Below are 12,857 nucleotides of genomic sequence, written 5' to 3' on the forward strand. Positions count from 1 at the left end.
AAACCTGAGGTTTGGGAAGGTTAAGGTCAAATGTACAAATCTACAAAGTTGCTCAGAATAGGGTAATACCCTGGTGATCATCAGAAGCCCAAATGGTGAGTACAATGAAAAGCTCTTAAAATGAAATCATTTCTAGAACTACGGTAGGTTCAAATTAAATTTATATACTTTCTCCCCGTTATGCCTCAGAAGCTCAGGACTTCTCTGTGGACTATGGCAGCTCATATGAGATTATCTAGAGAACGAAGAATCCTGCTTTTCTCCCACAAAACTCAGTAAGTACGGGAATATGTGAGTAATCCCAGTGCTCAGAACAACAAAAGACATTATCAATTTGGAATTCTAGTTTGTAACTAGCATTCACTGCCTAGTGCTACTCTGGAAGGAACCACTGTGAACACCAAGTTGGCCTTGGCCTCTTCTATAAGCTGGAACTCAGAGCAACCTGTGAGGACTTAGAGCCAAGCCACAAAAAGCCACTGGAACAGTGATGCCTAGCACTTAACTCCAGAAAGGGAGTAAGACTGAAAAATCCTGTGGTTTAATCTTCAAAACTGGATATGCAACTGAACCTCATGCCTGCACAAAAGGAAACTTTGAACAGCCAATCAAGTGTCTCTTTTACAATAAATGCTAAGAAGAATACAAAAAAAAAAAAAAAATAGTGGGGCTTAAAAAAAATAAAAAACAGGAGTAATATCTTAAGGTTCCTTTCGGTTTCCATGATGACTACTCTTAAGCAAATGAACATTTTACTTTTGAAAATTACGACTCCCTGACAGGTATTCACATGCTTTTCCAACATGATAAAAGGACTGCACAAATACCAATAACATTATGCACTTACCTGGTCTCTTGGGTGACTTAAGCTGTAGAAAGAACAACAAAAAATCTTAGAGAAAATCATTTCAGATGCAACTTCAGGTGTCACAAGTATCACAATGACGTAACAAGTAATGTGAATAAAGTGAACCAGAAAACCATGTTAAGCCTAAACTTTCAAATAAATTTTAAAAAATCAAACTGTACCTTATTTAATGTTCTCAGATCCTCCATGATCTGCTCATCAGTTAGCAAATAGTTTAGCTGAGGTGTTGAGAGTTAAAGGAATGTATCTGGAAATACGGTTCCCAAGGAAACAGAAATCAACAAAATGGTACAAATATTTTAGAACTGACAAAGCATGAATATTTTAAATGATATTTTTTACAATAACTTGCTTAGAAAGTTGATTCTATGAGATGTTATGGTGACCAGGTATATAAAAGAATTCGCATTCCTCACCTTACAAAATGCTACGATGAAGTTCACCTGCTAGCTACAATACCATAATAGTGAGAGCACAGAAAATAGTGAAATAACAATTTCACCCTGCATTTATAAACTGCCCTTGTTTCAAAGATCTGAAGACTTACACACACACACACACACACACACACACACACACACACACAAAATGTAAAGTTAGTCTTCCAAAGCAACTTAAATTCTCAGTTACACAGTTAAAGGGATGTCAAGTTGTATCTTTTTCTGGTGGTCAACAAACTGAATCATTCAAAATTAACAGCTATCTATTATCTCCTAAGAAGGACACTTCTCTCCATGTGTCCCATTCCCATTGTTTTTATGATTAAAGAGCTACTTTATATTGACTAGAATCTCACTTGCTTTAAGAACAATTTGCAATTCACTGTGTTAGAAATGGAGTATATGAAATGCACAAAGGGGCCAGGGATTTAGCTCAGTGGTTCCATCGCCTGCCTCGCAAGTGCAAGGTCCCGAGTTCAATCCTGGATACCAAAAAAAAAAAAAAATTCCTCCCCTCTGCAAATAAACCCTTTGGGCCGGGGATTTGGCTCAATGGTTTCGCCACCGCTGCGCAAGCGCAAGGACCCAAGTTCAATCCCTGGTACCAAAAAAGAGAAGAAAAAAAAAGAAATGCACAAAGGCAGATATCACTCTCAGTTTTACTCGTGGAAAAATTAAAGCACATCAACTTTTCAGTTTTCTCTAAAACTTGAAAGGTCTAATTTCCAACAGAAAGTACTTTCCAAATAACCACTTTCTATAAATTTTTCCCACTAAAAGCAGTAGCAATTGAGGACACCAGTAACAAATAGCCAACCTCTGTCCCACTGATAAATATTTTACATGTTTTCTCATAAAATATTAATATCTTTTGTAGGACAATTACGTATACTCTATCACGGTGGTGGAAAACCTATGGCACACGTGCTACAGCAGGTTGTTTGTTATCATCAAAAGCTCTAAAAGGTTTGCCATCACTGCCCTATCAGATGTACGACAAAGGACTCAATTGTCTTAAGGAAAACAATGTGATTAAAGCATGACACAAATGGATATCAGGAGCAGGTTTTCTCCTCTTGTCTGGGATGGGGACAGGATCATTTGGTCGCCTCCGCAACTTTCTGGTCATGATGGGTTTCACTTCCATAGAATCTGTGGCAAGAATGGAATGGGTAAATCTATCCAGCTCCCACTTGGAGTAAGAACTCCTACAATGTAAGAATTATCTGCCTCACAGCCACCCAACCAAAACTGTTTTATTGGGGAGGTTTGGTCCACGCAAAGTCCAAGCCAGATGCCAATTACCGACTTGACAGAGGGTCTATGCTTACAATATTCAAATCACCTAAGCTAGGTAGGTACACATCCTTCTCGGAAATCCAACCCTCTAACACTTCGGCCACGGTAGATAACAAAACAGTACCCTAAAAACTAGTGGCTATTCCTCCTCCACCTCAAATTAAGATGCCAGGTTTTTGGAACTGAAAGAACTGCAAGGTCATCTCACTTGACTAATTTCCACTGTTCCCACCGAGGTGTGGGGCTAAAACACACTGGTACAAAAGGTTCTTTTACAGGCCATTGGTCTCGGTGCCCACATTTTTTACATGGAGTTTTCATTTACAAACTCAGACTCTTTTCTAACCTTTTGTAGCTACCTGACTTCAAGAATGATACAACGAAAGCACACAATAAAGCCTCTTTTCGCCCACTTGACTTCTCTCTGCAGTCAGACACTGCCACTGACTCCCCCATACCTTGGAGGCTCTCCTCCAACAGCCACTCAAATCTCTGATTTGCCCTTTGGGGTCCTTTTTCGCCAGCAGGCTCCTTCATCCTGGTGATCTCTGGGGTCCACTCAGTCCTCAAGCTGTACCCCGCTGAATGTCTACTCCCTACTCCCTGCTCTACCAGCCCTCTGGATGGCAATCCACTCTCTCCTGGCAAACTCATTTCTCCTCCTCATTCCCCCTCTCAAAGCTGCCTCTTCTGCACCCCAGGGGCACTGAATCTGACTCCCTTCAGTGCTCAAAAAAATCTCTTCTGTGACTCATCTCCCTTCACCCAGGCATCAAAGTCACCACATAATGTTAAGTGTGCCGCAACTATGGGCCCTCATCTTTTCAATGACACAGTTCCATCCCCATCGGCGGACTCTGCCATAGCGAGTTCATCCTCCCCTCCCTCAAAGTGATCTCCTAAGATAGATATCAGGTCATTTGGCATACTGTTCACTTTTCAATAGGTATTTCAATGGCTTACCGCCCTCTACAGAATGAAGGCCAAGCCTCTGTTCTATTTGTCCTTACTTCATTCACACTCACTGTTTGTGCAAGCTTTTAGCTCTTCTGTTACCCAAAGACATCATACTTTCAGGTCATCAAGCTTTTGTACACTGTTCTCTCTGCCTAGCTTCCTCTTTATTGCCCGGCAAATGCCTACATAACATCTTTTGACAGTCTGCTTGATACTCCCCTTTCTGTGACAGCTTCCATGGGCAGAGGCTCATCCTACCTTCCGAGTAACCAAGACATATGTGCCACCCTCCACTGCACCAAGTGCCACCCTATATTGAACATTCCCCCACTGGATGTTGAGTGTGCAATTCTACCACAGCATGAAATGTGTCCTTACCCCAGTACAAAGTGTTAAGAACCAGATGAAGTCAAGCTGATCACAAGATAAATTTAATTCATGATTATGCACACTTATCAGCAAAGCAGGCAGGACAGAGTTGCAGGACCCTACCACAAGAATGTGCAGGACCTTAAGAGCACATATCAAGTTCTCTACACAAACTCAGAAGATGTTTCTTCATGTTGCTCTTAGAACAGACATGGATAATACTGATTTTTTTTTCCTATGAGTGGAACGGAGATAAAATAAGAACTACACACCTAATAAATATTTGTAAAGGTAGACTTGGAAGTGGGGGTAGGAGGATACACATAACCTTGGGAGGAGGGTGGAAGCTTTCTCCCTACAAGCAATCTTTACCCTCACTACCCTCACCAATGGCTGGTGGCACAGCACCGTGGTTAAAAACATGGGCATCACACCAACAGGCCTGACTCCCTACAGCAGCTGAGTGATCTAAGGCAGGCTACGGGAATGCTGTGTCTCACGCTTCCTCATCTCATGGAGGGTGTTCACGGGTGCTGTGAGGGTTACAGAAATGGCACATGGGACTGGCCTCACAAAGCTCAAATTGAGGCTGGCTTTTCTTATCATGCTTTCAGGGAGGAAAACACTATACAAAGATCTTTTTAAAAGGACAAGGTGAAACAGCTGTGCGAAAGCTGAATACCACTAGGCAGCTGATATCAACTGTGATACACTGCAAAATACAGAATTTGGCAACCAAAGTGTGAAAGGAGTTCACCCAACCCAAGACAGCACCAGAGGAAAGGCAATGCCCTATGACTACTGCAAAATGTTCTAGTTCTACTAACAGGGGGATGGGCTTGTGGGCAGCACACATTGGAAGAAAGCCAAGTAAAGATGTGCCTGACAGGACCTAAGAGTACCAAAACCAGCCAAGCCACTAAACTGAAAAGTCATAACTGCACACTTATAAATCAGAAAATGTAATCAAATTTTCTTAAAAGTAGTGAAAAATCAATCCATTTTATTAGCCTGGTCCCAGGAATAACCTGGTGAATTTTATCCAAATAACTACCTTCTGCAGAAGGAAGTGCTCTGAAGGAGCTCCTAAAATGCATCAGCATGTTTCTACCACCACTTAGGAGAGATGAAGCACCAGGGAGCAGGCCTGATCAGTGGCCCACTTGGAAGAAGTGATTAAGGGGGAGACCAGCCTACATATACAGCCCCAGGGGGCCGGGGATTTAGCTCAGTGGTTCCGCCTCCTGCTTTGCAAGCGCAAGGACCCGAGTTCGATCCCCGGTACCAAAATAAATAAATAAATAAACAAACAAACAAATAAATAAATAAATAAAAATATACAGCCCCAGGACCACACAGTACATAAGATTATCCACCTTGCTTCAACTGCAGGTTTGGTTAGCTGGCTTTGACAGTAGATTTTCCAAAGAGAGATGGCCTAGCCTAACTATCTGCATCCGAGTCTGCCTGACAGTTCTATCACTCGCTGTCCACAACAGCTGGCATGCTGACTTTGTAACATCAGTCTCCTGTGCGTCTGGCCAGTAAGAGTCCCACAGAACTCAATCTTTACACACTCACAAAATTAAACTCCCAGAACTGAATTTGAAGCTCAGAACCCGCAGTGTGACCACCCTGGAGAAGGCACCTGAGCAAGGAATTATGTCAGCATTCCTCTCAGATGTTGTGCACCAAACCCAAAGTCCTCTGAGTGGCTTTAGGTAGCCTCTCTGATCCAGGACTCTTCAAAGATTTGCTTCAGTGGGAACACTATCTTCAGGATGCAGTGAACAAACAACTACAGCAGACATGGGAGGGTTTATGTGAGAGAACAAACAATGGACAAGGTCTCCAACTCCTCTCCAAACCACCTCACAGGCCCCAGGAAACGTGAGATACAGGTGCCTGCTCCCAAACAGCGCCTGGTCTGCCCTCTAAAAAATGGGAATGCAGGCTGAGCCAGTGCCAGGCAGTTATCAAAGAGCATCCCTGTGGAAGGAGAGCCCTGACAATATCAATTGCCTGCAATCAACATGCATTTACCAATTTACTGACAAGGCTTTTGTTCTGCACTTTTTGGGCCTAGTTCTTAGCTTCCAACTGCTCACCTGCTTACAGGGTTCTAGTGCAGTAAAAGCTTCATTTTAACATACTTTAACCATTAGAATAAGCTCAGGCACAATCTCACTCTTATACGGAATCTAGAGAAGCTGACCTCAGACACACAGAGGATAGGACAGTGGCTCCCAAAGGCTGGATAAAGAGAAATTAGCCATTGCAAAGTTCCAGTTAGATTAGAAAGTGTAAGTCTTGGGGTTCTACTACACAGCAAGGTGACTATGGTTAACAGTATTGTGTTCAGTGTATCACAACTGTTACCAGAATGTAAGAATCTGAATGTAATCACCACAAAGAAATAATAAATATAGTAGATAAATATGCTAATAGCCCAGTCTAACAACTACACAATGCAGATAATGTATCAAAATATCCCCATACTCCATAAATATGTGCAATTATGTGTCGGTTAAAAACCAAATTTAAAAACAAGCCCACAATTGTTTAGCTATTGGGAAAAATGAGTTGCAGTGATTCCAAGAAGCATTTTTATTTCCTTTTTTTTGCTGGTACTAGATAGCCCCAGTCATTTTTTTTGGTTTTTTAAGACAGAGTCTCACTAAGTCACTAAGTTGCCCAGCCAGGCTCGAACTAGCAGTCCTCCTGCCTCAGCCTCCCAGAGTGCTGAGATTACAGGCATGTGCCACCACACCTGGCTTCAAAGGAGCATCTTAATAGGACATAAGTGTAGAAAGAAAAGCTGGAGAGTAGACCTGTAGCAGACTGGCAACTTCAGTTCCCTAAAGCAGAGTCAGTGCAAAATGGAGCTGGACCGGGAACCACAGCAGCACCCACACGCTCCATCCTATGTTTCTCTCTAGTGGGCTGTCAGGCTCACCTACGTTGCCACAAATCCACATTGCAAGGGTGACCACAAATAGGAGGCAAGAATGAAAGACAAGCCTGAGACATTTCTAGCTAAATGGATCCACCTTGAGACCACATTCCTAAATGAAATAAATCGAACACATATGTTTAATATCACATTGTTTCTCTGGTATGAGAAACCAAAAGTGGAAATAAGGACTAAAATGTACAGTAGATATGAGGAAATGGGAAGAAAGTGTTCAAATGGGAAGGGAAACAAGGGAGAGGGAAGAGGAATGGATGGAAGGGATACAAAAAAAAGTGAATAGAAGGAAAAAAACTCTTTGAGAACATAGACGTTACCCATCAGTCTAATTCTGTGACACCGTCCCATGTCCCCTCCCTGAGTTATCAGGAGAGTTGGTATAATGTGGTTAAGAGAGCATGCTTAGTATCAAATTCTACCTAGCTCATTGGGGAACCTGGGGCAAATGGCTCCACTTCTCAGAGTCTGCTCTGCCATCTGTAAACTCAGGGTAGGACACCCAAAATCAAGAGGAGCTGCAGAACTAATAGGGTTACACTTCCCAAGTCCAGAGTGTTTCCTCTGCTGGCCATTTTCCAAGGCACAGTATAGGCATCGCATCATCTCATCCTCAACGAACCCTAAGTAGTCGGTTCCATCATCCCTTTGCCGAGTGAGGAAATCTACCCCAACTAGCTTACAATGAGCCAAGGCTCTCCTCCAGTCTGTCCGCCTGCAGAAGGAGCACTAGCATTTTTGCACAATGCCTAGTTCGATGTTAAGTGCTCAGGAAAAAGACTTCTATTTTGACATTATAATGACCCATCATGCCAGCTATGAATCTAGGGTTTTCTAAAAGCAGCTCACAGGCTTTACTGAGGCCATGAGTAGCTTCCACAGGGGCCCTTGGTAAGAAAGAACTTACAACAGAAAATGAAGTGGTAGTTAGGGAGCTGCTAGAATAAAGGAGAAAAGAAGGCTACTCTAGCAACAAGAAAAATCAATTAATGATAAAGCTCCCTACATTTGAAAGCTCACTGGGTTCTCACTGATTATTTAGATTGTTTATAGTTTTGGCGGCAGCATCAGAGAAAAATCACACTCAGACAATTCTACCTACCACCTCACTACTAAAGGTGCGATCTGGCCAGCAGCCCTGGGAGGAGGTTAGAAATGCCTTCACCCAAGACCCTCTGAAACAGTCTGCCTTTCATCAAGACTCCAGGGGACCCACCGAGGCATTAAAGCTGAAGAAGCTCTGACCTCAAGCTCATCCCAGCCTCTTTGCCTACCGCACACCTGTTTCCCCAAGTTCTCCATGGGAAGTGAAGCTGCTGAAGAGGATACCCAGCTAACTCCCAGAGGTATGTAAACGCTTTGCATTCAGACAACATAGCAGCAGGTCACTGACACACTTATTTCTAAAGGGTCCTCTGAACTAAGCTTTTCATCAGCCTCTTATTTGACTTTGATTTTAAACAGGTCTTCATGTTGAATCAGAAAGGGACATTTTAAGAAATATCTTTTCTGGGCAGAGCTGGGCAACATCAGTATTGGGAATCAATCCACAAAGGTGAAGTCAGTCACTCAATTAGAGGAATGAAATCAGGCCTTTAATCCAGCACCATAGCAGCACCATCTGTGGAAATGCTAATTATCCTTCTAGCTCCAGTGCCTTTTGTTTCCACACTCTATCATTACCTTGGCAGTGCTTTCCATACCAAGGGTACCAAATGGCTTGAGGAAGGACATCAGCACCTTTAATGCCCATGGCTAGCTTTAAACACTTCTACAATCTAATTTTTTTTTTTTTGCATTACAAATGATTTCACTGCATTTATTTGTCTTTTCTACCCTGGCAGGCTGTCTTAAGTCACTAAGGATGCCTCCTGTCCCACTTAAGATTCTGGCAGTAAAATCTACTGGCCAAATAATGTCTACTGCATGTCAATACCTAGGACGACAAATCACAGGTAAGGTGATTATTCTTCCCTACAGATGGAAAGGCAGCAGCTATAAACTGACAATATTTCCCACTGGCCTATGAAGGCTCCCAAACATCTGGTGGCTCTAGCAGAGGGCGATGAGGCATCACTGCCAGTCAGGGCCACCATCAAAGAAAATGGTGTGTGGGTCAGAAATAGACAGGTAGACTGGCACAGGATGAGGTACCAAAGTATTAGTGTCTAGAAAGCATTTCAACAAGAACAAGGCAGCACTGTCTGGAGATGCTATCTTAGCATCCATTTTCCCTAAAACAAAATTTCCAAACTGCTCTCAGAGGCTTTTAAGAAACTCACTCTTTTTTGCCAAGTCTTTCAATGAAGAAGTAAGTATCAGAGATATCTTTTGAGGAGTCAGTCTCCTCCCTTCCAACACGCCCAGCCTGACACAATTACATTCTCATCCGGGCATCACTGGACTGGAGCTAGAAGTCTGTGTCAACAAGAAGGCCAAGCTGGTTCACAGCATAAGTATGTGGGGGAAGAACATGCAGATCTTAACTGGTTACTTTTAATTTCAAAATTAGCTCCAAGATCTTCCATAAAAACACTACAATTCCTATGGAACCCTCTTAAAATCAGACATGCCAGAGCCCCAGTACCTTCTAAACATGATTATAAAAGTTAATTTTTGGAAATTGCGCAGAAGGCAGTCCACCTATTCAAGTAATATACTCGCTGCTGACTTGCTTTGCAGTATTTGACAGGTTCCAAAATTCCCTGTATTCTTCTAGGATTCATCAGTCTACATATGGTGGCAGAAGAGTTGGCCCATATTGCTTCTCCCTGAAACTTGCCTAGAACCTGCTGAGCTCCCATATGCAGAGCACTAAACTCTAGAAGGCTAGAGAAGAATTGGCTCCCAGTCTCGTGTAACTTCACTACCTTTACAGGAGAATAGTTAAGGTTAGCTACCCTGTTGGGATCTCATCGGCCCTTTCTGAAACGTTCACAGTAACACCTGAGGGAAGGGATCTAACAGCACAGATGACATAGCCAAAAGCCACTGCTCCCACAGCCAACTCAAAAAAACGATAATGCCTTTTCTGTATTTTAAGGCAGACTGAAAAAAGCAAAGCAGAGAGATTCCCATCACCACAGATGGATGTGGGTAATTCGGGAATGTGACCAAGCCACAAATGGCAGCAGACCTGGAATTAAAGAAAACATAAGCCTAAGCTCATAATTGCTGTTAAAGGTCTACATTTATTGAATACTTGTTACATATAGGTCAGTATTCTAGGCATTTATATTTCTAACTACAATCCTGTGAGCTAGGGTATGATCAACCCCACTTTACAGTGGAGAAAACAGACTCAGAAGTCAAAAGAGCTTGACTAAGGTGACAAAGCCGACAGAAGGTGTGCCTGGAACTCTGATCTGTGATGTCAAAGCCTGCTCTGTGTTCCCATGCTCTGCTCTAGAGGTGTGAGACCCAAGTAGGAACTGGAGCAGCAGACCACCGAACTCCCAGGACCCCACCCTACAGGCCTTCATACCTCCTGTCAGTTCCATGGTCAGCTTTTCATTTTCAATCATTTTCTTCTTTTCTTCTAGCTCAGCAATCAGGTTCTCTTTCAATTCAACCTTCTTATCTTCAAATTCTTTCACTGCTGCTTTCTTTTCTTTAATGTAATTTCTTTCCACTTGTTCAGTCTGAGCAAAAGAGAAACATAGGCTAGGGGTGTATGGCCTAGGCAGCCAGGGCTGCAACTCGAAGTTCAGCTCTGTCCTCAAAAGCAAAGAAAATACCTTTGCTAGTAATAGGAAAAAAGCTTTGCTCACACACACTTGCAGTAAGCGGGTGTCTGGGAACAGGTTTCCCAATGAGTGCACACGTTGCCACTCAGGTAGTTCCTGTTCCCGATGATGTCTTAAGTATTATGGCTTTAACAGAACACAAATCTCTCAAAGATAGTAGTCCCTTTCAAGGCACAATTTCAAAAAATAGCACTTTCCAGATAAAGCATCTATATTCAAAATTAATTACATGACATTGAGGCCAGACAATATGGGTTACTATTTTTGATACTTACAGTAAGATGAGAAACAACTACAGTAGACCACTCATAAGGTGCCTGAACCCTGGAGTACTCAACACTGACACTGAACTGAAATTAAAAATTATTTTAAATCTCACCAGTGCACTAAGTAATGAACAAGGGGCTTAAGGTGGGCTATGGCTGTGGGTCATGTGATCCTTCAGGCCGACACTATGTGCACTGAACTGATTTTAGCACTTAAATGGTTTCCAGTAACATGGGTCTAATAAACCATGACATTCTCAAAAAGTACCCCACAAATACACACCATGCCAGGAGCAGTACTGCAATCAAGACTCTGGCCCTAATCTCTAAGCCACAGCACTGAGCTGACACAGAAGCAGCACAGAGATGTCTGTGGAATGAAAAGAAACATGAAAATATTGTCTTTCCATTGGCCCAGAGAGCTTCAGGTATAAAATGGATCTGTCAAGCCAATTCATAAACTGAGCTGCTTGGAGGACCACTATCAAATTATTATGCCACTAAAATTCAGATACTTCCAAATGGCTTTAACTGACATACAAGTCAAAAGAAAGCAGTAAGGGGTGAGCATCCCCTAAATCCTTCAGATAAATAGAGGCTGCTCAACAAGAAATGAACAGATCAATGGTGGCAAACCTATGGCATGCGCACCCCAGTAGGTTGTTTGCATCACTGAAAGCTCTAAAAGGTTCACCACCCCTGGAATAGATGGACCCTCAGAAGTGAGACCAAGTATCAGGTAGGTAATAAGGGCTTCCAAACTACTCTGTGACAGAAGGAAAGGCCGCCGGATCCAGAAAGCATGATTCCAGGCTCAGAAAGAGCCTGCAAACGCAAAAGGTCTATGGTACTTACTTCCAGCTGGAGGAAGAGTTCTGAAAGAGATAAAAAGTACAATTAGATTCGCTAGGCATGCCACCTTTCTAGACAGGGATGTTAGGATTCATTTAGAAGCTGTAATTGCTTTCTGAAAGCACGTTACACAAAGCAAATCTTTTCATCAGTAAAGTGCTGACACGCGAGAAGAGTAAGGATGCAAGAAGTAGTCGTGTTGAGTTAGAATTTGCCCCTGAACAGAGTCAGCTCTGGCACTTCTGCTGGGGAGGCGGGGGCAGGGTAAGCAGCAAAACTAAACCACCTTGGCAAAGTAAGTCATCCCTTCCTCCACTCATCCTCATTCTCTAGGAATGTAAGTCAGACCCTTGACTTACAAACCTGCTCAGTTCCCAGGGGCAGGTTAACTAAGTCAACACAGCTGAGATCTGGTTGCTTACCTGGGGCACACGCTATAGATAACAAGAGGCAGATGAATCTTCCATTAACCTAATTAACCCAAGTTGTTTGTATGTTAAGCCGGTTGTAACTAGAGGGCCCACTGTAGTTGCAAAAACTGCAGGACAGGTCAGGAAGACACATGGCAACTACTCCTGAAGCGAGTCTGCCTTGATGTTTTGAAGGTATTGCGGAAAGGGCCCCATGTGACAAGGATGGTGCTCCCAGAGAATCCAGAGGACAGAGGTTCTGGGCTTCCTTGGGGTCTACTCACGGGCACCAAGCTCTGCTCACACTGAAGCTCCTGCCCACCACACACACTTGGGCCTCTCTGATCACACTCCAAGCTCCTGGTCTAATGCAGCCTCCAGCTTGGGGTCTTTCTGGACAGCCCCTCCCTCATCAAGCTCCTTTCAGACATCCTAAAGTATCCTCCCACAGGTATTTGGCTCCTATTGTATGCCACATAGTAACTATTTTCCTAGAAACCCTCCTCCACTGGACTGTGAGCCCCTCTACACCTCTAGTACATCAAACCAAAAAGGTCTTCGGCTTCTAATCTTTCCTCAGTGACACAGGGCCTGCTGCATATGGTATGCAAAGACTACTGGTGAGCCAGTAACTCTGCAGTACCCACTATAGTTTACCATAGCCTTCTCTGCAAACCTGATA

The 12,857-nt window shown here is 43.1% G+C and overlaps 1 protein-coding gene across 1 annotated transcript in view; it reads right to left on the reverse strand.

The window, feature by feature from the left end:
- Positions 1-12,857, reverse strand: part of Suds3 (SIN3A corepressor complex component SDS3) — a 34,391-nt gene that overhangs the window by 12,849 nt on the left and 8,685 nt on the right. The window contains exons 5-9 of the mRNA XM_087198367.1: positions 11,769-11,788; positions 10,386-10,542; positions 2,365-2,460; positions 1,030-1,091; positions 848-869 (exon numbers count right to left, since the gene is read on the reverse strand). Of these exons, the coding sequence (XP_087054493.1) occupies positions 848-869; positions 1,030-1,091; positions 2,365-2,460; positions 10,386-10,542; positions 11,769-11,788 (357 nt within the window). The remainder of the gene's footprint in view (positions 1-847; positions 870-1,029; positions 1,092-2,364; positions 2,461-10,385; positions 10,543-11,768; positions 11,789-12,857) is intronic.

The sequence above is a fragment of the Heterocephalus glaber genome, unplaced genomic scaffold, assembly GCF_053883595.1.
Source record: "Heterocephalus glaber isolate CG9 unplaced genomic scaffold, H.glaber_assembly_v1.0 deba00001687, whole genome shotgun sequence".
Taxonomy (NCBI): domain Eukaryota; kingdom Metazoa; phylum Chordata; class Mammalia; order Rodentia; family Bathyergidae; genus Heterocephalus; species Heterocephalus glaber.